The sequence below is a fragment of the Musca domestica genome, unplaced genomic scaffold (genome assembly GCF_030504385.1).
Source record: "Musca domestica strain aabys unplaced genomic scaffold, Musca_domestica.polishedcontigs.V.1.1 24, whole genome shotgun sequence".
NCBI lineage: Eukaryota > Metazoa > Arthropoda > Insecta > Diptera > Muscidae > Musca > Musca domestica.
In genome coordinates this window covers 2,234,172-2,260,422 of record NW_026712272.1, presented here as the reverse complement: position 1 = coordinate 2,260,422, position 26,251 = coordinate 2,234,172, and the positions used below count along the sequence as shown (strand labels likewise).

The 26,251-nt window shown below is 36.7% G+C and overlaps 1 protein-coding gene across 2 annotated transcripts in view; it reads left to right on the top strand.

Annotated features, from left to right (window-relative positions):
- The window catches only part of LOC101900631 (chromatin-remodeling ATPase INO80), a 145,968-nt gene that overhangs the window by 86,341 nt on the left and 33,376 nt on the right, over window positions 1-26,251 (top strand). For both annotated transcript variants that reach the window (XM_059123226.1, XM_059123225.1), the window contains exon 13: window positions 11,486-11,867. In XM_059123226.1, coding sequence (XP_058979209.1) covers window positions 11,486-11,867 — 382 coding nt within the window. The remainder of the gene's footprint in view (window positions 1-11,485; window positions 11,868-26,251) is intronic.

The following is a 26,251-nucleotide window of genomic DNA, read 5'->3' as shown; positions in this document are numbered from 1 at the left end:
TAGGCCATCTAAGGCTCTTCTATCGTCCCACAGGAGAGCTGAAGCGCTTCTAAAGGTCCATGGAGAGCTGAAGCTCTTCTACAGGTATATAGAAGAGCTGAAGCTGGAGCTCTTCTAAAGGTCAATAGAAGAGCTGAAGTGGGGGTTCTTCTACAGATCTATAGAAGAGCTGAAGCTGGGGTTCATCTAGAAGAGCTGGAGCTCTTCTAAAGGTCCACGGAAGAGCTGGAGCTCTTCTAAAGGTCCACAGAAGAGCTGAAGCTCTTCTAAAGGTCCACAGAAGAGCTGAAGCTCTTCTAAAGGTCCACAGAAGAGCTGAAGCTCTTCTAAAGGTCCACAGAAGAGCTGAAGCTCTTCTAAAGGTCCACAGAAGAGCTGAAGCTCTTCTAAAGGTCCACAGAAGAGCTGAAGCTCTTCTAAATGTCCTCAGAAGAGCTGGAGCTCTTCTAAAGGTCCACAGAAGAGCTGGAGCTCTTCTAAAGGTCCACAGAAGAGCTGGAGCTCTTCTAAAGGTCCACAGAAGAGCTGGAGCTCTTCTAAAGGTCCACAGAAGAGCTGGAGCTCTTCTAAAGGTCCACAGAAGAGCTGGAGCTCTTCTAAAGGTCCACAGAAGAGCTGGAGCTCTTCTAAAGGTCCACAGAAGAGCTGGAGCTCTTCTAAAGGTCCACGGAAGAGCTGGAGCTCTTCTAAAGGTCCACAGAAGAGCTGAAGCTCTTCTAAAGGTCCACAGAAGAGCTGAAGCTCTTCTAAAGGTCCACAGAAGAGCTGAAGCTCTTCTAAAGGTCCACAGAAGAGCTGAAGCTCTTCTAAAGGTCCACAGAAGAGCTGAAGCTCTTCTAAAGGTCCACAGAAGAGCTGAAGCTCTTCTAAAGGTCCACAGAAGAGCTGAAGCTCTTCTAAAGGTCCACAGAAGAGCTGAAGCTCTTCTAAATGTCCTCAGAAGAGCTGGAGCTCTTCTAAAGGTCCACAGAAGAGCTGGAGCTCTTCTAAAGGTCCACAGAAGATCTGGAGCTCTTCTAAAGGTCCACAGAAGAGCTGGAGATCTTCTAAAGGTCCACAGAAGAGCTGGAGCTCTTCTAAAGGTCCACAGAAGAGCTGGAGATCTTCTAAAGGTCCACAGAAGAGCTCAAGCTGGATCTGGATCTCTGGTCCATAGGAGAGCTGAAGCCTTCTATTGGCCCATAGGAGAGCTGAACCTTCTTCATCGATCCATTGGAGAGCTGAAGCCCTTCTATCGTTTAATAGTAAACTTAAAGTAAGCTAAATTCTTTGTGTTTTCATTCTCTGCTTCCAATCTTCTCTTGAACTCCCCATTAAGTCGGGTCAAGGTAATTTCTTTATGGCAACACAAAAAATACCAGAAAAACTCCCGCTTTTGCAAAGCTCAAATTGAAATCATTGAAACATTATATTTATGTTAAGATAACAGCACAGAGAAAAAACTACCGAATCATTTCCGATAACTTAAATGCATATCATGGCAGCTATGAGAGCCATACCAAAGGGTGATGTAGCCAAGTGAGTGGAACACCCATTGCCCAAACGCAAGAACCCCTCAGACGACGAGTGATATTGACCATAACCAAGCGGAGAAGCAGAAAAAAAAAACAGTTCATTGTTATAGTTTTTTTCTCTCTCTGACCAGACTTGGATAATTTTCACAATACTGTTGCGTGCCACACTTAAGGTGGAGATGGTTTTGTGAAAAAGAAATCTATCGGACCTGCGAAGTAAGTAAATTTCCTTTTTTGGGCAAAGTGCTCTGGTTTTTATTTGCCCAAAAACGAAGAAGAAGTGAATGAATACATTGTTGACTCCTTTGTCCCAGATGTTTCTTTGGCCACCAACTCTACTTCGAAAACATGGCAACGCATAATATGCCATTAACAATAATCAACGTTCCATTGAACGAGCAAAAATCATTTAGCGAAACCGAAACCAGTAACTACCGCCGAACAGCAGCTACTGCTTATTACTGACCACGAACACGGCGACAAAATGAAATGAAATCACGGAGTCGAATAAGTAAAACTTAAGAAAAGTTGTAGGGAAGTAGCCGAGAGGAAGAAAAGGAAAAACAATCTTCATAGCGGACCATATTAAGAACAAGCCTTTTGTTGTGAGCCCAGCTGGCCAAGACCTTCGAAACGCAAAGGCAAAAATCCAAAAGCCATGACGTTACTTGTCGTTTTTGTTTTCTTCTTTCGGCAGAGGAACTAAAAGTTTTCTTTGCCACTGCGCTTCTGCTCATTTCCGAAAAGGGAAAATAAATGAATGAATGAACTAAATAGTAGCAATACCCTAAATGGTCACTTTACTCTCTGTATGGCGAAACTGAAGTTGGAAACCGCTGAATTGAGTTGTCTTCAAGTGATTTTTTTTTATTTTTATACAAAAATAAATATCCATTTAAAACTGAAATAGTAGTGAATAAATGGAGAAAGAAGGTGACTACTTGACTTTTTAAGTTTGTTTTTTTTTTTTACGCACAGTGATCTGTGGTCTCCTTCTTAAACGGGGGCGCAGCAGGTAGTCTTTGGCATGGCAAAAAGGAGTTTTTAGCACATAAGGTCCTTATGATCCATAGAAGATCAAAAGATCGTTTAGCTCCATATAAGGCTCCTTAGAAGACCAAAGGTCTTCCAGGCTCCATGGAAAACTGGAAGGTACTTTAGGTGTTATGGAAGGCCAGAAGGTCTTCTAGGCTCAGAGAAGTTGTATTCTATACTCCAAAGAAAACTAGAAGTTCTTCTAGGCTCCATAGAAGACCCGAAGTTCTTATAGGCTCCTTAGAAGACCAGGAGTTTTCAGCACATAAGGTCCTTAGGCTCCCTAGAAGTCTAAAAGGTCGTTTGGCTTCATAGCTTCTTAGAAGACCCGAAGGTCTTCTAGGCTCTATAGAAAGCCGGAAGGTACTTTAGGTTTTATAGAAGGCCAGAATGTCTTATAGGCTAATAAAGAACGTATTCTGGACTCCAAAGAAAACTCGAAGGTCTTCAAGGCTGCATAGAAGACCCAAAGTAGGTGTTATAGAAGGCCAGAAGGTCTTCTAGGCTCATAGAAGTCGTGTTCTATATTCCAAAGAAAACCAAAATTCTTCTAGGCTCCATAGAAGACCAGAAGTTCTTTTAGGCTCCTTAGAAGACTAAGAGATTTTTAGCACATAAGGTCCTTAGGCTTCATAGAATACAAAAAGTTCGTCTGGCTCCATAGAAGGCTCCTTAGAAGACCAGAAGGTCTTCTAGGCTCCATAGAAAACTGGAAGGTACTTTAGGTGTTATAGAAGGCCTTCTAGGCTCATAGAAGTCGTATGCCATACTCCAAAGAAAACCAGAAGTTTTTCTAGGCTCCATAGAAGACCAGAAGTTCTTATAGGCTCCTTAGAAAACCAGAAGTTTTTCTAGGCTCCGCAGAAGACAAAAAAATAATCTAGGCTCCATAGAGGACCAGAACATCATCTAGGCTCCATAGAGGATCTGTGGGTCATCTAGGCTTCAAAGAGAGCGAATGGTCTGCCAGGTTACATGGAAGACCAAAAGGTCTTCTAGGCCTTCTTACGTGAAATCAGTAGTGTGATTCTCTAACTTATTTTTCCAGTTACCGACGTTATTTTTTCGAATAGCCCCTATATACGAAGACATGGACATAGCAGCCTATGTAGCCTTATTTGAAATAAAAAAGCAAAGGGGTTTATTACACCATGGGGTCTTTTTTACAGAAGACCAATAAAAGTCAAATTTCTTCTCTAATGCCCAAGGACCTTCCGTGTGGAACAAAGGGGAATCCTTCTTTTCATACCTCTGCAGCTATATGCAGAAGGTATATATCATTAGATACGGTCAAAAAGTACCTCATCCAAATATCTGTGGATCTAGCGGTGCCCATTCGATTTCGTCCAAACTGCTACATTAAAATATTATTGCCACACTTAGATAGAGTTCAACCTTAGATATGGACAATATCAACCCTCTCCCTCTTGTACCTTCGATTTTCCTTAAATTTCTCACATTCTAATACCTCTACCAATTGTAGATCTGGTATAATTATAGGATAGAAAGGTCCTCTCTTTGTGTGCCACAACTTTTCAAAGTTTTGAACAACAAAAACTTAGTATATCGCAATATTTCTAACCAACACACATATAATGTGAATATGGGGTATATCGGTAGGTATATAGAATAACGGATCTTTTGTAAAGATATGCTCTTGGATTTCCCTATAGGTAATGTGGTTATTATATGGTTTAAAATCATACTTAGTTTAATATCCTAGTCCTGCCCGGATTCAAGAAATTGTTATAATTTACTATATCACATCCTACTTTTATAAATCTACACAAGCCCTGTCTTCACATATCAGAAACTCTCCAGATGCCTTAAACCTTTAAAATGGGCCTTTGACTTTATGGCCGAGATTCCTTAATAATTATGCCTGTTTTGGTGCCCAATATTCATCTAAAACTAATTTTGGAACAGATAGATATGTCATTTAAAAATATATTGTTTCCTATAATGGCGCCCAACGTGAATCTTAAGTACGGTATTTAAGATTATCTCTATAGCTAACTTAATGGACCTGGTAAACATTTTTCTTAAGTAACGGATGATATTGATGGCTGGCATTTTGCACTGGCGCCAAAAGTGTCAAGAATTTTGGTCTCAAATACCCCAGGTAATTAGAGGAGGTCTTCTTTTTTCTAGATTTTTTTTGGATGGAGAGACAATGTAGTTTAGAAGACAATGTAATTTTTCTTAAAGAAGAACAAAGGTTTTGCTCTATGGAAACTCAAAAAACTTTTTTCTAAATATCTCTTTCTAAAAATATTGCATTTGTAAATACACCAGCATACACAACATTCGGATAGAGGCTCCTTTTCAGCCCTCCTATGGACACTCTGTTACTATTTATCTGGCGTTAGGCTAAGAGATTATTATACATCTTCTATGTTTTTATGCAAATGAGACCATTTTTTAGTTTTTCATGGAGCCTCCAAAGTTTCTTTCACTGGCGCCCAACGATGAGTCTCAATTCGTGGACAGATTCCTACCATTTTTTATGGAACCTTGCAATGACATTTTTGGTGTCATTGGCCCCTTTTTACTTGTCTTCCAAAAGAGCCAAAAGAAATTTTCTTGTCGCCAAAAATGTATTTGGCGACCAATGTAGGTCGTGTACCAATTTTATTTTTAAAATTTGATAAAGCCGTTGGTTAAACCCCGTTGCTATTTCTTAATTTCATGTTATTGTGTGTTTTGTGAATTTCATACTTAAAATGGCGCCCAACGTAGGCCTAGGGTCCCAATCAGTAAACGTGGGTGCACTAGACTCCTTCAAAGTTGAAGTTTGTCTTATACTCAACACCTATGGCGCCCAACGTGACTCTGAAGTTCGTTGCCTATACAAATATTCTTCATTATGGCTTTTAAAGATAACTTTGTTTTCTGTGTAAATCGGACTGATTTTTAGAAATTCTAAAAGTATTTTCCAAAGAAAACAAGTTAAAAAGCAGTAAGTTCGGCCGGGCCGAACTTTTAATACCCTCCACCATTTGCAACGAATTTGGAAATTTTCAAAAAATAAAATCCTTAAAAAATTCTTTTAAAATTTTAAAAATACCGAATATAGCCGTTATATTGGGGTCTATACGACGTGGACATACATAGGCATTGTTTGTCATAAGCCATTACCATATTCAAATTCGGAACTTGAAATAAACGATGAATAATGTAGCTAAAATCATCAAAATATCGTATATAAGGAGGTGCCGTTAAATTGGAGCTGTGCGAAGACCTGGACCAGCATAGACAATTTTCTGTCACAGGCTGTAGCATCCATTACGAACTTCAAATACCACATCTCAAACAATTTCGGTGGGTATTGTACCTAAAATCGTCAAAATATCGAATATAGGGAGGTACTGATATATGGGGCCTATACGAAGACCTGGACCCGCACAGACAGTTTTCTGTCACAGACTGTAGTTCCCATAACGAACTTCAAATACAAATTTTGAAACAATTCCGGTGAATAATGTTGCTAAAATCATCAAAATACTGAATATAGGGAGGTACCGTTATATGGGGGCTATACGAAGACGTGGACCTGCACAGACAATTTTCTGTCGTAGGGTGTAGTATCCATATTGCATTTCAAGTACCAAATTTAAAACAATTCCCCTGAATAATGTCGTTAAAATCATCAAAATACCGAATATCGGGAGGTACTGGTATATGGGGGCTATACGAAGACGTGGACCTGCACAGACAATTTTCTGTCTTAGGGTGTAGTATCCATTTTGAACTTCAAATACTAAATTTTAAATTACTTCCGCAAAAAAGGTCGCTAAAATCATCAAAATACCGAATATCGCGAGGTACTGTTATATCGGGGCTATACGAAGACATGGACTTGCACAGACAATTTTCTATCTTAGGGTGTAGTATCCATTTGGAACTTCAAATCCCAAATTTGAAACAATTCCGGTGAATAATGTCGTTAAAATCATCAAAATACGGAATATCGGGAGGTACTGGTATATGGGGGCTATATGAAAACGTGGACCTACATGGCCCATTTACGAACTTAACCTGCCTACTGGAAAAGTAAACATGTGTGCAAAATTTTAACCATCTATCTCAATTCATTCGAAAGATAGCGTGATTACAACAGACAGACGGACAGACAGACAGACGGACAGATGGACACAGATGGACAGACGGACAGACAGACGGACATCGCTAAATCGACTTAGAATTTTACGCTGATCAAGAATATATATACTTTGTTGGGTCTGACATGAGTATTTCAAGGAGTTACAAACGGAATGACAAAGTTAATATACCCTCCATAGTATGGTGGAGGGTATAAAAAAAAAATGTTTGACCTCCTCTAATCACGATTCACACAAAGTCCGATTTCAGGTTCATTCCGTCCCCGACAATTTTCGGGGTTCAGAGCCCCAAGTAGGAGACATTGGTGCATTAGACTCCTTCAAAATTAAAGTTGGTCTTATACCAAATACCAATGGCGCCCAACGTGGGACTGAAGTTCGTTGCATATGCAAATATCCCTCATCATCGCGTTTGTAAATAGTATTGTTTTATGTGTATTTCTAGAAATCCTTGAAGTATTTTCCCAAAAGAAATTACCTTCAGAACCCTTTAACCTCTTATAATCACGATTCACACAAATTTCGATTTTAGGTACATTCCGTCCCTGACAATTTTCCTTTTTTTCCTATTTCTCCCTTTAAGATTAAGTTATAAAAATGTTTTTGCTCCATAATTTTGTTGACCAAATGAAGTTCATAGTTACATTTAAATGTAACTCTTACACATGTGTGTGTTTGGCCATAATAGCCAAGTTCTGGCATTGTGTGGCACTAAAAAGCAACATGTGACACTTATTCCGCCACTCTCTTGTTATAAATCACATGACCATGACAAAGAATAACAATAAATATTTGCCAGGGTATAGAAGGTTTCTTCTACTACGAGAATTGTTTGTGGTCAGCCAGTTGGGCTCCAGCTACCAACACACCACATATGTGGCCAAGATAGAGACTCATATATGGTGCTGCAGTTGGCAATAGGGCCATGATACGTTGTGAGATTTTAGGAATTGATATTGTAACACTTGTTGATATGAGAATCAAGAAACTGAAGACCTTGTAGGGGATTAGGAACGGCTAAATATATTTTTATGTCAAAGAACTCACAAGTCGTTTATTTAGATTAACATAATTTTTGGTTCTGCAGCTCCCAAATCCCCATGAATAGTCTTTTGTCTCAAAATTAAACAAGTCATCATCATTGTTGCTCTATGAATTATCCCCACCATCATCCGTGCGGTAGCTGTAAATAAATTCTGCAACCACTTAATAACAGCCACAATTTTCCAGAAGCTCTAAAATATTATTAATTTAGCAATTTTCTACAGTTACGACCACGCCATAATTCACTCACTCACTGGCAAACTCGTTCACTCATACATTTATTTCTTTACGCTTGTTGCGCAACTCATTCACCCATGTTTCAGTTGCCATGGCTGCTGCCAGAACTTCTTGGCAATTTGTCGTTTGCATTCATTCGTCACCAGTGCTCAACAATAGAAATTTATTCTCCTTTTGCAAATTGACAACTTCTTTTTCTTGCAATGCCAAAGAATTTCCAGAAAACTTTACTTGGCTACCTTTGCCTAACTGCTCGCCTTCTTAGGCGTACAGCAGAAAAAAAAAAAGAAAACAAAGCCAATGATTTACTCTTGAATGGGGGCGCTCCTATTTTTACGTGCACCACATTTTTTCCTGGTTCTCTGAACGTCGTTTTGTTTTCTTTAAGCCGTGCTTGTAATTTGCGTTTTAAGTTGTTTTGTTCTTTTGATTTCTTTTTGTATTTCTTTGGTCCCTTAAGATCTCTTGTTAACAACACACAGCCAGCTAGGAAAATGTTAAATTTTTGCAAACAAAGAAGAAGAACATAAAATTAAAGTTCGCTTGAGGGAGATGCACTGAGAGAAATTTGTTTTTTTTTTATTGTAAAGAATCCTTGTTAGTCATCTGGAAATTTTCAAGCCAACAGCCTCGCTGCAGCCTACCAGTCGCCCCCCAAAGGGAACAAAAAAAAAAACTGCAAAATGTATTTGACGCCCAACAAATGTCAAGTACCAACTTTTTGTGCAATTGATATATTAACAGTATTGCTATAATAATAGTAAATGGCGCCCAACGTGGACCTAGAGTCTCAGGTATATGAATGAACATGTCTTAGGGGGCGTTGGTGCTCTAGAGTTCTTCACAATTAAAATTAGACTTATAGTAAACACCTTTGACACCCAACGCGGGACTGAAGTTCGCTGCATATACATTAGCATACCTTGGCGCCCAATGTTGAGTTCAACTCTAACAGGTTCCTAGCAATATTCCTAAGGAACTTTGGGATAATTTTTTTGCTTCACTGGCTTCCAAAAGAGCCAATAAGAGTATATGAAAGCATATGCTGTAGGAGAAGTTGGTGCACTGGAGTTCTTTAAACTGATGTTTGTTTTATACTAAACACATATAAAAATATCCCATCATGGCTTTTGTAGATAACTTTGAGCCTTGGGGTAGTCTGTGTGGTTCAGTAATTTGTTTTTCTCACAATTTATGAAAACGATTTTTCGATCAAGAGTTTTAAAAACTGGACTTTAAATCAAAATTTATTTCATAAAAACGAATGTCTTCTCCGATGAGAAAGCAGTTTGTAAACAAACAAAATGATCGTGTTTACTTGTCAAAGAGGTCAGCTTAAAATGTGTACCTTCATTTGGCCACCAGAACTCAAGTGCTGGTCATGGTGATGGTGTGGGGCGCCATAACAGCCGATGGTCGCTCTCCGCTCATATTAATCGACCGTGGCATCAGAATAAATGTCGAATATTATTTCGAAAATATTCTGGAGGGTGTATTAAAGCCTTGGGCACGCAAACATTTTGGCCGCAGACCTTGGACATTCCAACCGGACTCAGCACCACCGTACTCAGAACACACCACCCAAGAATGGTTACAAAATGAATTTCCTCGCTTTATTTCCAGCGCTCAATGGCCACCAAAATCTCCTGATACCAATCCGTTGGACTATTGTGTCTGGAGTATTTTGGAAAGCAAGGTTGGCACTAAAAAATACCAAAGTGTCCATCACCTCAAGCAAGCGCTTCGAATGGGCCAGAGCAACATTCGGACAGCGTGTGACGGTTTCATTGGCCGTTTGGAGGTCATAATTCGTGCCAAAGGTGACCAATTCGAACAAATCTAAACTTATTCTAAAATTTGATGCTATATTCGAGATTTTTAGCTTTCATTCAATAAAATTAAAAAAAAAATGTAAAAATTATAGCGATTGACTTTGTTGCAGTTTTTTTATCTCACCCTGTACAACAAACATGTTGGGATTTTCAGACGACAGTTAAGTAACACGTATGTACTGCGGCTTCATAATGACTCCGTAATCTATATTGCGTCCAACGTGAGGCTTAAAATATTTTTTAATTACTTGCTTTAAAGGGAGGTTAAGTGTGTAAGGAGTTGGCTTTTTGAGACTTCTGGGGATTTAACTGCTTCGGCTTCACAGTGACTTCGTATACCAATTGGCGCCCAACGGGAGGGTTCTTTAAAGGGAGGTCAAGTCTGTAAGGGATGGACCGTTAAGACATTTGTTCACAGCGGCTTTGTATACCAAATGGCGCCCAATGCAAGGTATAAAGTATTGTATACTTACTTCCTTAAAAGAGAAATAAAGTCGGTAGTTTATAGGTTTTTCCTGGAGACTAGTCTAAATAAATATGAGGCGGTATCTTCGCATTGGTTGGAAACTTGCTATATTATACGTGGGACTAAAATTCATCTTAAATGAACTTTCATTCTCTAGATGATTCAAAGTCCTCTTATGGCGCCCAACATTGCGTTCAAAGTCACCGTATATAGATTTTAGTATAGAAAGAGATTGCTCAAGACTAATTTTTGGCTTGATTGAAAACTTACTATCTCATATCGCGCCCAACGTTGGGCTTTAATTTGCCGTACATCAGTTTCCGTTTTTGGATGAGTTTTCGTAGAAGATTTGTCTTTTTTACTTCCCGATATATTTTCCTGGATGCTAGTCTAAACAAAAATTAGGCGGTACTTTTAGAGTGACTGGAACTTATCTCTTAAGGGGTTTAACGTCCATTGTCTAGATGATTCACACTCCCCGTATGGCGCCCAACCTTGGGTTCAAAGTCGCCGTATATAGACATTAGTATAGGAAATGATTCCTGGAGACTAATTTTTGGCTTAACTGGGAACTTGCTATCTCATATGGCGTCCAAAGTTGGACTTAAACTTGCCGTACATCAATTTCCATTATTGGATGAGTTTTCTCAGAATATGTATCTTTTTACATCAATCTAAGTTTTTCTGCGTGTAAATTTTGTGCTTATCGCTCCCTCTGTATGATTTGAATACTTATAGTAATTTTCAATTTGCGTTCTATACATTCCCCCGTTTGATGGGACGAATCTAACCAACAAAAGGGGCCAACTATTATTGTTAACGCTTTTGTATTAACCTGTTTTGTTGCTCTTTTTTGCACAACTTCAGTTATAGTCTAACTGTTGGGGAAAAAAGAAACTAAAATGACACCTTTATAGAAGAAGGCGGGAATTGTAGAATGATATGTATGACTAAGCAATAAATGTCAGAGGGCCCTTAGCAAAATGGGGGCTCATCCAGGGAAGAAAATAAATTTCAATGCAGCAAAGAAAAACTATAAAACAATATTTCCACGGAAGTAGAACATGAACAATAAATGGTCATCCAGATACATGAAAAGAAGGAGGAGGTAACTTCTTTTTTTACAGATTTAAGATTAAATACTTCCGCTAGTTTTGTTTCTTAGTGGCATGACTTTAACTCTCCCTTTTCTGTTGATAATTTGCATTTGATTCTCTTGTTTTTTTTTTTTTTCAGTCTTCTTCAGCAGCAACTAATTCTGGTGGCACAACCACACCGGTTGCCACTCCCAGTGGCAACACCATAACCGGCGGTAGCAACACCAACAGCAATGATGATTTATGGCGAAGTTCACCCTCAGCAAAACGTCTCAAGTTGGATGTGTCAGCCACAGCGGGGGTCACTACTTCGGCATTGGATGATGATTCCATAGATGTGGCAGCCTCAGAGACATCGAGCACGTCTCAGGTTGCAGGAACTAGCAATAGTGAGACATATGTCCCGGGAGCCACGGCTATTATAAACAATGAAGATTCGGAAAATGAGGCTTTAATTGTTGACTGTGAAAGCCCACGGCCCCATGGAGGAGCGGGAGGTGCAGCTGGCGGGGAATCACCGAGTAAGTAAAAATTGATACAAAAACCCTATATATATCGAGGCCTTTTCAAAAATAGGCTCTTCTTGGAAGGGATTAAAAAAAACTGAAGTAACCTTCTTTTGGATTTCAAATTTATCCCCAGGCGAAATGTATATCCTGAATATAGTATGAGCTTCTTTTGGGTTTAAATTTATTCTCCGGGAAGTTTATATTTCGAAGATTATTTGACCTAACGAAGGGAGAATTTCCCCATTTTTTTGTATACCATCACAAATATTACTTCCTTAGGTTTGAATGCAGTCCTTCTGGATTTCTCCAAAATAAATATTTCAAAGTTCATTATCCTTGTGTCTATCGTCCAGTTTCTTTTTTAGCCATTATCCATTTTTATGATGAACTGCAGCCATTCTCTTTTGGTAACTCCATGCCAATTTAATACCCATTAACATTGCACTGTTTTTTGCTCTCCACATCTCTGTTTAATCACTTTTTGTAAAAAAGTTTGACAATTAACATACTTAAGCAAACAGGTAGTCGTAGGTAGTCACCAAACATTGGATTACCAATCAGCAAATAAAAGTAGGTGGCCAACCACCGACCATATGCTGTTGAGATGATGTATCATGTATACATACACACACACAAAAGTAATATGAAAATTGATTTGACAAATGGAGAGGGGAACTAGGAAATTGGAGAAAAATTGGGAAGCCAACATGTGGCCAATAAGTTCCTTGCCAAGTGGCTAACAGACGTCATAACAGTCGTCTATATAGAAGAGGCTATACATAGACGTCTTAACATCCGTATTTTTTTCTTTGGAAAAAATTGGTCCTCTGACCCGTCGAATTTTTTTCTATGGAAAAAAATCGGTCCTCTGGCCCGACGAATTTTTTCCTATGGAAAATAATCAGTCCTCTGGCCCGTCGAATTTTTTCTATGGAAAAAATTGGTCCTCTGGCCCGACGAATTGTTTTCTCTGGAAAAAATTGGTCCTCTGGCCCGACGAATTGTTTTCTCTGGAAAAAAATTGCCCCTCTGGCCCGTCGAATTTTTTTCTATGGAAAAAAATTGCCCCTCTGGCCCGTCGAATTTTTTTCTATGGAAAAAAATTGCCCCTCTGGCCCGTCGAATTTTTTTCTATGGAAAAAAATTGCCCCTCTGGCCCGTTGAATTTTTTTCTATGGAAAAAAATTGCCCCTCTGGCCCGTTGAATTTTTTTCTATGGAAAAAAATTGCCCCTCTGGCCCGTTGAATTTTTTTCTATGGAAAAAAATTGCCCCTCTGGCCCGTCGAATTTTTTTCTATGGAAAAAATTGCCCCTCTGGCCCGTCGAATTTTTTTCTATGGAAAAAAATTGCCCCTCTGGCCCGTCGAATTTTTTTTCTATCGAAAAAAAATTGCCCCTCTGGCCCGTCGAATTTTTTTTCTATCGAAAAAAAATTGCCCCTCTGGCCCGTCGAATTTTTTTCTATGGAAAAAAATTGCCCCTCTGGCCCGTCGATTTTTTTTCTATGGAAAAAAATTGCCCCTCTGGCCCGTCGAATTTTTTTCTATGGAAAAAAATTGCTCCTCTGGCCCGTTGAATTATTTTCTATGGAAAAAAAATTGCCCACTGGCCCGTTGAATTTGTTCTATGGGAAAAAAATTTCTATGGGGAAAAAATTGCCCCTCTGGCCCGTCGAATTTTTTTCTATGGGGAAAAAATTGCGCCTCTGGCCCGTCGAATTTTTTTCTATGGGGAAAAAATTGCCCCTCTGGCCCGTCGAATTTTTTTTCTATGGGGAAAAAATTGCCCGTCGAATTTTTTTCTATGGGGAAAAAATTGCCCCTCTGGCCCGTCGAATTTTTTTCTATGGGGAAAAAATTGCCCCTCTGGCCCGTCGAATTTTTTTTCTATGGGGAAAAAATTGCCCCTCTGGTCCGTCGAATTTTTATCTATGGAAAAAATGGTCCTCTGGCCCCTTGAATTTTTTTCTCTGTACAGACGCCTTACTAGGCATCTAGATGTCTCATACAGACGCCTAACCAGACGTCTTATTCAGACTCCTTACCAGGCGTGTATACAGACTCATTACTAGAAGTAGAAATTCCTCCGCCTTTTTCTAATTCCCTGAAATTCTCAAACCTCTCCCAACTTCCTCTGTTTTTTTGTTGGAACACATCCCACAACATCCAACCAAAACATCAAACATAATTGGAAAGTTTCTTTGTTTGTTTTGCCAATTTTTTTCTGCGATATTCCGATTTGTATTAGCCTCTGCAAATCCATTCGGGAGTTTTGACATTTTGTCGCATACAATCGCTTGTTCGCTTTGTTTTTGGTGGCCTGAATACGTTACTGTTTTCTATTTTTTTATTACAATTTCTCAATAATGTTGACAATTTGTTGATGTCTGTTTGATCGGAATCATCTGAAATACAATCAGTTACTCGAAATACAAATAGAAACGATGACAGGAGCAGGCAGCCAATCCGGCCAACTTTAGCTGTTACTGGAAGAGGATAAGCCACCAAAAAAGAGAATAACATGGCCGATCGTCGGCCAACAATAGAGCAATAACAATTCCTAATGACAACAATTACACATACGAGAGACGTTACAACGAACAATACAACCGCGCCGGACAACGGCTAAACTAATCATGTTGGCTTCGAACTCAAAACAAACAACCGTACCGAACATTCAAAAGATATCCCACAAGTGGTCTACTTATTCGACCATATACAGATGTGTTGGCCAGGATTGTCTGCGGTTTGGTTGTTTATGTGATTGGACTTTCTAGGCAATTTTCTGCGTTTCTTTGTTTTCGGATTTTTTCTATTTCTCCAGAAGCAATGTATCTTCCATTTGGGAGTTGTTTTTTGCATGTTCGGATTTTTTTCTGTTGTATCTTCGATGATGTTTAACAGGGATTGTTGCTGTATGCAAATTCAATTGAGTTGACAATTTTCACACAAATTTGTATTGCAACAAATTTTGTCTTGAATCTGATGAATAAGATGACCGATATTTTTTCAATTGAGGAGGACATTTATAACAGGTTATAAAGATAGAAGGTTTAAAAGCAGTTTTTCCACAAGGGACTGATTTTTTTCCTATAAAAAAAATCCACGGGTCAGAGACCAATTTTTTCTATAGAAAAAAATTCGAAGGACCGTAGGACCAAGTTTTTTCTATAGAAAAAAAAAATTCGAGGGGCCAGAGGACCAAATTTTTTTTATAGAAAAAAATTCGAGGGGCCAGAGGACCAAATTTTTTTTATAGAAAAAAATTCGAGGGGCAAGCGGACCATTTTTTTTTTTTTAAAGAAAAAATTCGTGGGGCCAGAGGACCAAGTTTTTTCTATAGAAAAAAATTTGAGGGGCCAGAGGACCAAGTTTTTTCAATAGAAAAAAATTCGAGGGGCCAGAGGACCAAGTTTTTTCTATAGAAAAAAATTCGAGGGGCCAGAGGACCAAGTTATTTCTATAGAAAAAAATTCGAGGGGCCAGAGGACCAAAAATTCGTCGGATCTCGGGTACCATTTTTTTTTTATAGAAAAAAATTCGTCGAACCTCGGGTCCCATTTTTTTCTATAGAGAAAAAATTGTCAGACATTGGGACCTATTTTCTTTTTTCTATAGAAAAAAATTCGTCGGACCTTGGGTCCAAGTTTTGTCTACAGAAAATTCGTCGGACCTTGGGTCCAAGTTTTTTCTACAGAAAAAAATTCGTCGGACCTTGGGTCCAAGTTTTTTCTACAGAAAAAAATTCGTCGGACCTTGGGTCCAGGTTTTTTCTATAGAAAAAAATTCGTCGGACCTTGGGTCCAAGTTTTTTCTATAGAAAAAAATTCGTCGGACCTTGGGTCCAAGTTTTTTCTATAGAAAAAAATTCGTCGGACCTTGGGTCCAAGTTTTTTCTATAGAAAAAAATTCGTCGAAACTCGGGTCCCATTTTTTTTCTATAGAAAAAAATTCGTCGAAACTCGGGTCCCATTTTTTTTCTATAGAAAAAAATTCGTCGAAACTCGGGTCCCATTTTTTTTTCTATAGAAAAATATTCGTCGAACCTCGGTTACGATTTGTTTCTATAGAAAAAAATTCGTCGGACCTCGGTTACGATTTGTTTCTATGGAAAAAAATTCGTCGGACCTCGGTTACGATTTGTTTCTATAGAAAAAAATTCGTCGGACCTCGGTTACGATTTGTTTCTATAGAAAAAAATTCGTCGGACCTCGGTTACGATTTGTTTCCATAGAAAAAAATTCGTCGGACCCATTATAATTTCTCCAAGTGACAAATTCCCAAACAAAATATAAACATGCCAAAAAAAGATGGACAATTTTCTTTATGATTATGGAAAAGCCAACAACAACAATAACATGAACAACATTAACACCCAACAAAACCAACAAACAAAAAAAAAAACCACACGATTCGTCAGAAAACTATTCACGTCTGTTGCTGTTGCCTTTTCCAGGCCCTTGTTCTGATGGGTGAAAATAACTAAAATCACACAGAGACAATAAAAAGCGTTTTTCAGTCTTTTTTCCTTTTTTTTGGGAAAGAAAGCAAGAAATCAAAGCTAGGGAAATATGAGGATAAACATAAAAATTCATCAAAAATTCATAGGAGATTAACATAAGATGCTAACAATATTCGTGGTTCACGCGATCTCCAAAAAATTGCATAAATTTATGCTAATTTTGAAATGGTGAAACAGTCGAACCGCTGCGCAGCAGTCCAAGGGAAAATTGTTTCATGGTGAGCCCGCTTGTCGCTGGCTCTATCACCAACTGCTCGCTGCTTCAAGGTGGTGGAAATAGTTCTTCAATTTCGTTTTATTATCATTGGTGGTTCCATGCGGTTACTTGTCTTCGTTTTTGTCGCTGTCTCTGGGAGTTCTTTTTGAGGGAATAGATGACGAATGTTTGTTGTTGTTGTTATTGTCGTTGTAGATGGAATTGTCAGGTTTATTTGTTGCGCAAAGCCACGAATAAAAGTTTGGCTTATATTTTTGGACAACGGTTTGTTGGAGATTTTTTTTTTGTTTTTGGGAAAATTGAAAAATTTGTCACACACAATAACTGCACCTCAAACCGAAGCAAACAATAAAGTCATGAAATCAGAGATTAAAAATAACTTCACACAAAACAAAAATGCACAGCAGTAGCAATGACATGAAACCCAAAAAAACAAAAATGGTGAGGAGTAAAAACGAAATATGAAAATTATTTCAAATAAATATTTTAGGTCATTGGTGTTTGGGGACAAATTTTGGAAAAAAAATCAGACCTGGGCCTCAATTCTCGTTCTATGAAAATATGAAATGAAAACTTTTATAAAGGGAGGAATTGTCAAATGAAAAAAATTATATAAATAAAATAGGAAATATTTTTCATTTTATATTTTCATAGAGCAAGAATCTAGCCCCTGATGATCAGTCCCTTGACGGACCAATTATTTATTATATAAAAAAATCAGACCATGGACTGACAAATTTTTTTCTATAGAAGAAATTTTTTCTATAGAAAAAAATCGTCTCTCCTTCCTGACGATTTTTTTCACAGAAAAAAGCAGTCCTTCGACTATTTTAAATCAGTTATCTGACTTGACAATTTTTCTAAGGGGGAAAAATAAGTCCCCTGTACCTACAATTTTTTCCATACAGGAGCATCAGTCTTCAGGACAGAAATAAAAGTTATTAGAAAAAAAAGCTCCAGAGACTGTCCTGATTTTTTTTTACAGAAAAGAATCCGATTTAGTTTACAGATGTTTTTTATACCCTCCAGCATAGCAGGGAGGGTATATTGAGTTTGTCTTTCCGTTTGTAACACCTCGAAATATACATTTTATTCTTGATCAGAATAAAATTCTATGTCGATTTAGCAATGTCCGCCCGTCTGTGGAAATCACCCTAGCTTCTGAACGAAATAGAGTAGGTGCATAAAATTGATTTTAGCCACATTATTCACCGCAATTGTTTCAAAGTTGGTATTTGAAGTTTGAAGATACTACAGCCTTAGACAGAAAATTGTCTGTGCAGGTCCACGTCATCGTATAGCCCCCATATAACTGTACCTCCCGATATTCAGTATTTTGTTGATTTTAGTGACATTATTCACCGGAATTGATTCAAATTTGAATTTCGTAATGGATACTGCAGGCTAAGACGGAAAATTGTATCTGCAGGTCCACGCCATCGTAAAGCCCCCATATAATTGTACCTCCCTATATTCAGTATTTTGATGATTTTAGCGACATTGTTCACGGGATTATTTCAAATTTGGTATTTGAAGTTCGTAATGAATACTACAGCCTAAGACAAAAAATTCTCTGTGCAGGTTCACATTTTGGTATAGCCCCCACATAATAGTAACTCCCTATATTGATGAGTTTAGCTACATTATTCACCGATTTTTTTGTTTCTTATTTGAATATTTTCTTATTTGAATATTCTAATGGCTTATGACAACAGTTGCCTATGCAGGTTAACATTGTATAGACCCTAATATAACAGCTACATTCGGTATTTATAAGATTTGAACAAAATTTAAAAAATTTTATTTTTTTGAAAATTGCCATATTCGTTCCATATGGTATTCAAAATTCGGCCCGGCCAAACTTACAGCTTTTTTACTTGTTTTTTTTTTCTTTCGTGTACAGAAAAGTGGCAGCCATAATTTTCAACTTTTAATTTTTTTAATTCCAACATAATTTTTCAATTCAAATGCGCCTTATTTAATAAAATAATTACGTAGTCATGAATTGTGCATAACATCGAAATAACAACAATTGCGTGTTAAGCATTCAAATTAATAGCTTAAACGTGCGTTTAACAAAGCTTCAGCCGAGAAAAAAAGGTAAAAAACCAAACAAAAAATCATAACAGCTATAAAAATAACAACAGTAATATCCTCATCATAGCTCTGCATGAGGATTGAGATTATATAGAGCGTTTTTTCGCTTTGAAATGCATAAACAATTTGTTGTTGTTTTGTAGCTGATGATTGCGTTTGAATACCTAGCTGCTGTTGCCAGTTATTGTGTTAGCTCTTAAACGCACATTAAGCCAACATTTTTTTCGAGACAAGAAAAAAACTTTGAAGTTGGTGATTATAGTAATCTGCATTGTTATGATTTTAAGAGTCTGGTGCTAGGGTTGCCACATTGAAGAATTCGGAGGAAAATGTTTTTCTTATAAAAAACAAGTTGTCTATGTGGGCGACCTCAAAGTCGTCTATGGAGAGACGACCTTAAAGTCGTCTATGGAGAGACGACCTTAAAGTCGTCTATGGAGAGACGACCTTAAAGTCGTCTATGGAGAGACGACCTTAAAGTCGTCTATGGAGAGACGACCTTAAAGTCGTCTATGGAGAGACGACCTCAAAGTCGTCTATGGAGAGACGACCTTAAAGTCGTCTATGGAGAGAAGACCTTAAAGTCGTCTATGGAGGGACGACCTTAAAGTCGTCTATGTAGAGACGACCTAAAAGTCTTTTGTGGAAAGACGACCAGGAAGTCGTCTATGGAGAGACGACCTTAAAGTCGTTCAACAATTATCTAAGTAGTATTTTATCCCTTCACTCAATATCGAACAAATAAATCAATATTAAATTTGAGGATTTGAGTTCCTATCCCTACACCAACTACATTTTTAATACCATTTAGTACTTATTGTACATATATAGGACTCATCTCCAAACCACGGCCAAATCTCAAACACAGATACCATCAGTAAACTTAAAAAAAAAAAAAATCAGAATTCTATCCCTATCCCTTTACCCAATACCCAACTAAGTACCACTTAGTACTTTTCGAAAAATTTTAGAACACATTTTCAAAACCGCCTCCATATCTTAACTGCAGATACCACAGTGGCATCTATATCAAAATTTAAGATTTCAGCTCTATTCCCTGACCCAATACCAAACATAGTACTATTTTGTACTTGTTGTACTGTTATAGTACACATTTCCAAAATTACCTCCATATCTCAATTCATGATACCAACTGTGACATCGATATCAAATTTGAGGATTTCAGCCATATCCCTGCACCTTATATCAAACTTAGTACCATTTATCACTTTTCGTACAGAAATAGGACTCATATCCAAACCACCGCCAAATCTCATACACAGATACCATCAGTAATTTTAATATCAAATTTCAGAATTTTATCTCTATACCTTTAACTAATACCAAATTTTGTATTTTTGTACGAACACTTATAGATCACACCTCCACATTACAATTCCAGATACCAACAGTGATCTCAATATTAAATTTGAAGATTTCAGCCCTATCCCTTCACCCAATACCAAATTTAGTACTTTTCATACAAATATAGGACGGATTTCCAAACCACTGCCTCATCTCACATATCGCCATTCCAGATACCAACAGAGACCTTAATATCGAATTCGAGGATTCCAGATCTATCCCTTCTCCCAATACAAAATTTAGTACTATTTAGTACTTTCCGTATAATTTTTGTAGTCATTTTCAAAAACACCACTAGATTTCAATACTAGATAACAACAGAGATTTCAATATAAAATGTGAGGATTTACGCCCTATCCCTTCATCCAATACCAAATTTAGTACCTTTTCGTACTTTTCGTACAAAAAGGAAACTCATTTCCACAGCCAAATATTAAACACGTATACCTTCGATAATCTACGTATCAAATTTATCTCTATCCCTTTAACGAATACCAAATTTAGTACCATTTCCGAAAGGACCTCCATATGTCCAGGCTACACATGAACAGCGACTCTAAAACCAAATTTCAAGTACTATTTGTTCCCCCAATATCAAATTGTACCAAATATGGTACTATTTAGTACTTTTCGTGCACTTGTAGTACACATTTTTATAGCCACATCATTTTAGAACTTTTCCTAACCTTAATGGTTCAAGTTTCCAAAAACTCTTTGGAACATCTATGCTGCAGTCCAATATTTTTTTCAATTTTCAAAATTCCAACTTTACGCGTTCTCCCAAATTTTAGATTGTACCAAATTCATGACCATTTTGTACACATAAGTACAAATTTCCAAATCTACCCACATTCCTCAGTCCTAGAATGCAATAGTAATCGTATTTCTTAATTTTAGAATTTTAGCTCTATCAGTTCACCCAAATCGAAATTGTACCAAGTTTAGTACCATTTAGTATTTTTCGTGCACATAAGTACAAATTTTGAAAACTTCCACCATATCCTAATCCTACATTCCGCCATATCCTAACCCTACACCTAATCCTAATTTAAAATTTCAGAATTCCAGCTTCATCCGTTCCTTCAAATTTAAATTGTACTAAATTTAGTACCGTTTAGTACTTTTAGTATACATGAGTACAAACTTGCAAAGCTACCTAATTACATCGACTCTACTCCTCCAACTTGAATTTCATTCCAAATTTCAAGTTTTTAGCTCTAACCGTTCAGATGATACGAAACGGCAACAAATGTAGTACACTTTAGTACTTTTCGAACACTTATTGTGCGAATTTCCTAAAACCCTGTGGTACGTCTATTAAACACTGCATCCGTGACCCTCATTATAAATTTAAAAGTTCTAACCTTACTGTTTCCTCAAGTACCATGTTTAGTACCTTATAATACTTTTTGTACCGTTCTAGTACGAATTTCCTTGTCTGGCCCCTTCTGACTACTTCTGACCATGAGTGATCCTCACCTAAAATTTCAAGATCCTAGCTTCAGCTATTTCGTCTGGGCGTTAAGTCAGTCTGTTAAGTCAGTCAGTCAGTTATTTTACTCTTTTTTTAATATTATTAATTAATTATTATTATTATTTATTATAATATATTAATATTATTAATTTATATAGATTGCTTTGAGAAGTTCTCGAAGCTTAAAATATCTTACAGACCTCTTCCATATCTGAATTTTTTGAAACATTTTTTTTTTCTAAAGTATGGCAACTCTGCCCCCCCTCTTTTCGCATTTCTTGTAGATGGTGTTAGGCACGTGACGTTAATTAATTAAACGTTAAAAATTTGCCTCAGTTAATAATTCTTTGGAAAAACACATTTCCGCTTTTTAAATAATTCCATAAATCATATTTCTCATAACTGTAATTGCGAGGTGAATAAATGTGTATTTACTCTTGGAAATTGGGTCAAAATGCTGTACCAGAAGATAGAGAGAGAGGGTGGTGGTGCGGTATTGGGATTAACATTCAGAGGCCAGTAATTAAAAGTGCAAATTACTTTGCGAATAGAGAGAAATCTGGGTCAAAATGTTTGTTTATTTTTAAAGATATGAGATAAAACAAAAACCAAACTCATTTGGTCATATTTGAATTATAGTTAAGCTGAGTGGAAGACATAAAGTAATTATATTGGATTACGCCCTTGGGTATTCATATGTGACGGATTATGGTGAAAAACCCACTCTATGCTTCAAAACTCTCCAATAGAAAAATTCTCTCCCAAAAAATTGGAAATATGTGAGTTCATCAATATCGACTCTGGGTAGATTTCAACAATCCATGCTTAAAATAAAATTAGGGATTCTATCCCGGTTCCCAAAAATATCCTCTTTTTTATTCAAAAAAAAAAAAAAAATCTCATTCTCTCCACCAAAATATGTGGGATATTTAAATATTCCATAAATTACCAATAACCTTAGAATAGCCTGTTTCAATATACACCGATTTTAAGAAAAATCTTGGGATTCCTCCATATATTCTGCCGACAAATGGTCCTCAAAGATTTCCTCTTGTTTTGTTTTATTTCAAAAAATTCCAAATGAAAGTTTTCCAAATTAAATCGATATCAAAACATGAAAATTGTTTACAAATTATTGTAGAAAAATAAACAAAAACCTCATCCTGGCTGAATGCCATTCATTCCAATGAAATAACACACACACAGCAACACTAACTTGCCAAATCAAATTAACTTTCAGTTAACCAGAGCTCATTATTATGCAAAAACACGGTTTTCCTCAATTTTCCATGGCGCCGACGTCTGACTGACTGACTACGACAATTTCAATTCGATTCACTTTCAATTAATTTTCCATTGCCACTGCTGTGGGTTATTCCGATGCATCGTCCATCCACTTGTTGTTTGCTTTTTCCTCATTTTCTTCATTATATAAACAAGAGGATGATTTTCTTGTTTTTCTGTCTTTCGCAAATTGCCTTGATTTCATCTATTGACAGTTAATGTGGGTCAATTTTCTCGGCTTGCGTGGTCAGTATTTTAATAAAATATTGCAAGGATTGAAAAACGTATAGATAACTACGAAAGGTTTTTTTGTAGGTCGCGGACCTTTTAAATATCTGTTACCTTTAAATATATTTTAAAAGTATGCATATTTATGGCCCTGAGATTGCTTGGAAAAATATTTTTTTAAAATTAAATTTATGGTTCTCTTTGACTTTCAAAATTGTACTACGTCTACGTTTATAGGTCTTACAATCCTTAAAACCAGTAGAGAATGTCTTAAAGTTGGTCGGGGCCTACTTTATGATACCCTACACCACTTTGCTAATTTAGTAGAGCTCCACATAACAATTAAAAGTTTTATGGGAGAATTCAATCATATACGCTATGATCATAATTATAATTTAAAGTTCAAAGGACTAAATATGCCGAAGCATTTGTATCTTTTAAATTCGGAATTGTATTGCCCATTTGATGCACAATTAATTTGAAATCGGATAAAGATATGTATGGGAGCTATATCCAAATCTGAACCGATCTCGATAAATTTTGGCAAAGATATTTCTGAGCTGTATTTGATATATTTCCCTGAATATCGTTGTTACGGAGTGCATATTACGGTTGTGGGTAACAAATATAACAAATCGGATGAATAATATATATGGAAGCTATAGCTATATCTGAACCGATCTTCACCACATACATATACTTTGACATACTAGCTTCTAGACTCAATTCGGTCGTAAGTGCCAAATTCCATCCCATTTGGACAAATATTAGACGTTTGGTGCACAATAAAATGTAAATCGGACGAAGTTATATATGGGACCTATATCCAAATCTGAACCGATCTCGATAAAATTTAGCAAATGTATTTCTGATCTGTATTTGATATATTCCCCCAAATATTGTTGTTGCAGAGTGCATATTACGACGGCGGTTGACAAAAATAACAAATCGGATGAACAATATATAGAACTATAGCTATATCTGAACCGATTTCGATCAAATTTGGCATACATATTTTCAGGCCTAATTTGGGTGTATTTGCACCATATCATATTCATATCATATCATAGTCTGATATTTCTTCAACAATTTTTATTTTAACTGCTGTTAGGCCCCAAAAATATTACCAAAACTCTCTAGATGTACTTCAAAAAGGTTAGTTGTTCTGGGAGACCATGGAAAAAATTCTTCAAACTCCTCTATTATAACTCTGTGTGTGAGTAAAATAAACTCACCATTAATGACTTTTTTAGCTCTTTCAAAGCATTTTTTGCAAAATATACATTTTCAGGTCAAAGGATCCTTAAAAATTTCTTGAAAATATTTGAAAAATAAAAAATATTCCCTGAAATTGTCAGCCTCATGTCTTGGGGAGAATACTTCCAAAATAACCCTAAAAATCCTTGAAAAATATCCACGTCGATGATTCTGAAAATTTCTCAAAAATTACCTTCAAAATATTGCTGTGAGGAAGATATGCTAGTAGTAGTTCTCGACTCGAACTTGAATGGTTTCCGGTACCACTTTCCAAAGAATGGCCCTTGCAAGCCTTCATCCACACTAAATATGCCTGATGAGCCGCTTAACCAACGGCGTAACGCGTCGCATAATGGTGAGTGTGTCTGATGGTGTATTTTTCACTGCAAATTTCAGATCATCACGGAAGAGAAATTAACAAATAAACCGTTAATACTTTTTGTTTTCTACTTTGTTGGTCATTTAAAACTATTCTTCAAAAAAATCCAGGATTATTCATCTGATGACCCACGAAAAAATAATCTTCAATCGTCTTTATCTTTGTTGGTCCTTAAAAAACGTTATTCACAAAAATCAACCTTTATTTGTTTTTGGTCCTTGAAAATCAAATTTTGTGGTCCTGAGATTTCTTGAAAAAATATTTTTTTTTAACCATCCTCCACCATAGAATGGAGGGTATATTATGTTTGTCATTCCGTTTCATAAAATTCTATGTCGATTTAGCGATTTTCGTCCGTCTATCCGTCTGTGGAAATCACTCTTGCTTCCGAACGAAATGAAGTAGGTTGATACAATTTAACTCAAATGTATATTATGTTTGTAGGACTTTTGATATTGAAAATGGACCATGTAGGTTCACATTTTAATGATTTAAGCGACATTATTCACCCGAAACGATTGAAATTTGGTATTTGAAGTTCGTAATTGACACTGCAGCCTATGACAGAAAATTGTATGTGCAGGTCCACATCTTCATATAGCCCCATATAACGGTACCTCCCTTTATTCGGTATTTTGATGATATTAGCAACATTATTCACCAGAACTGTTTCAAATTTCGTATTTAATGTTCGGAATCGTTACTACTTATTGCAGAACTAAGTCTTTGTATAGCTTCCACATAAAGGTTTTCCTTTGACCGGTATTTTTTGCCGATTTTTTTTTTTTGAAATTTTCAATTTCCTTCCGAATGTTGGAGTGTATAAAAAGTAAGGCTAGGTCGAACTTAGCTGCATTTTTACTTGTAAAAATGCACATTGGTAGGCATTGGTAATCAATGGTCTTAATTCGATTGGAAAAATTGGAAAAAATATTCCTAAAAACTCAACATTTATTGATGTGTTAGTCCACGAAAAGATCTTGCTAAACGCCTTTTTTTGGTCCTTGAAGAAATACTCTCTGAAAAAATCAAGTTTGATGCTCCGTTGGTGCATGAAAAATATTCCTTATAAATGAACGCAAGTTGCTCAGTGGGTCCATAAAAAATATTCTTTAAAAATGTATTGCTCAACTTTTCTTAGCCCGTTGGCCTTTGAAAACATTTTATTTATAAATCCGATTTTTGTTTTGGATTATTAGTTCTTGAAAATTTTTCTTTGAAAACCTCTTTTTGTGGTTCTTAGGGTCCATGAAAAATATAAATAAACATATGTGGGTCCATGAAAAAAATATTTTTAAATAATCCATGGTCAACGTCCACGTTCATTGGCTGTTAGTCTATGCGAAGGTTCCTAAAGATTAATTAAGTAATAATTAAGTAATAATTAGTCCGATAGTCGTTGAAACTATTTTTTAAAATTCTACGTTATTGGCTGTGTGGGTCAAAAATGTGGGTCTATAAAAATTCTTTAAAAACTCCATTGTTATGGCAGCCTGTGGCTCCTTGGAAAAATATTATTTGAAAATCCATTTTTTATTTATAGGTCCTATCCTTTATCCTTTAAAAAGTCCAC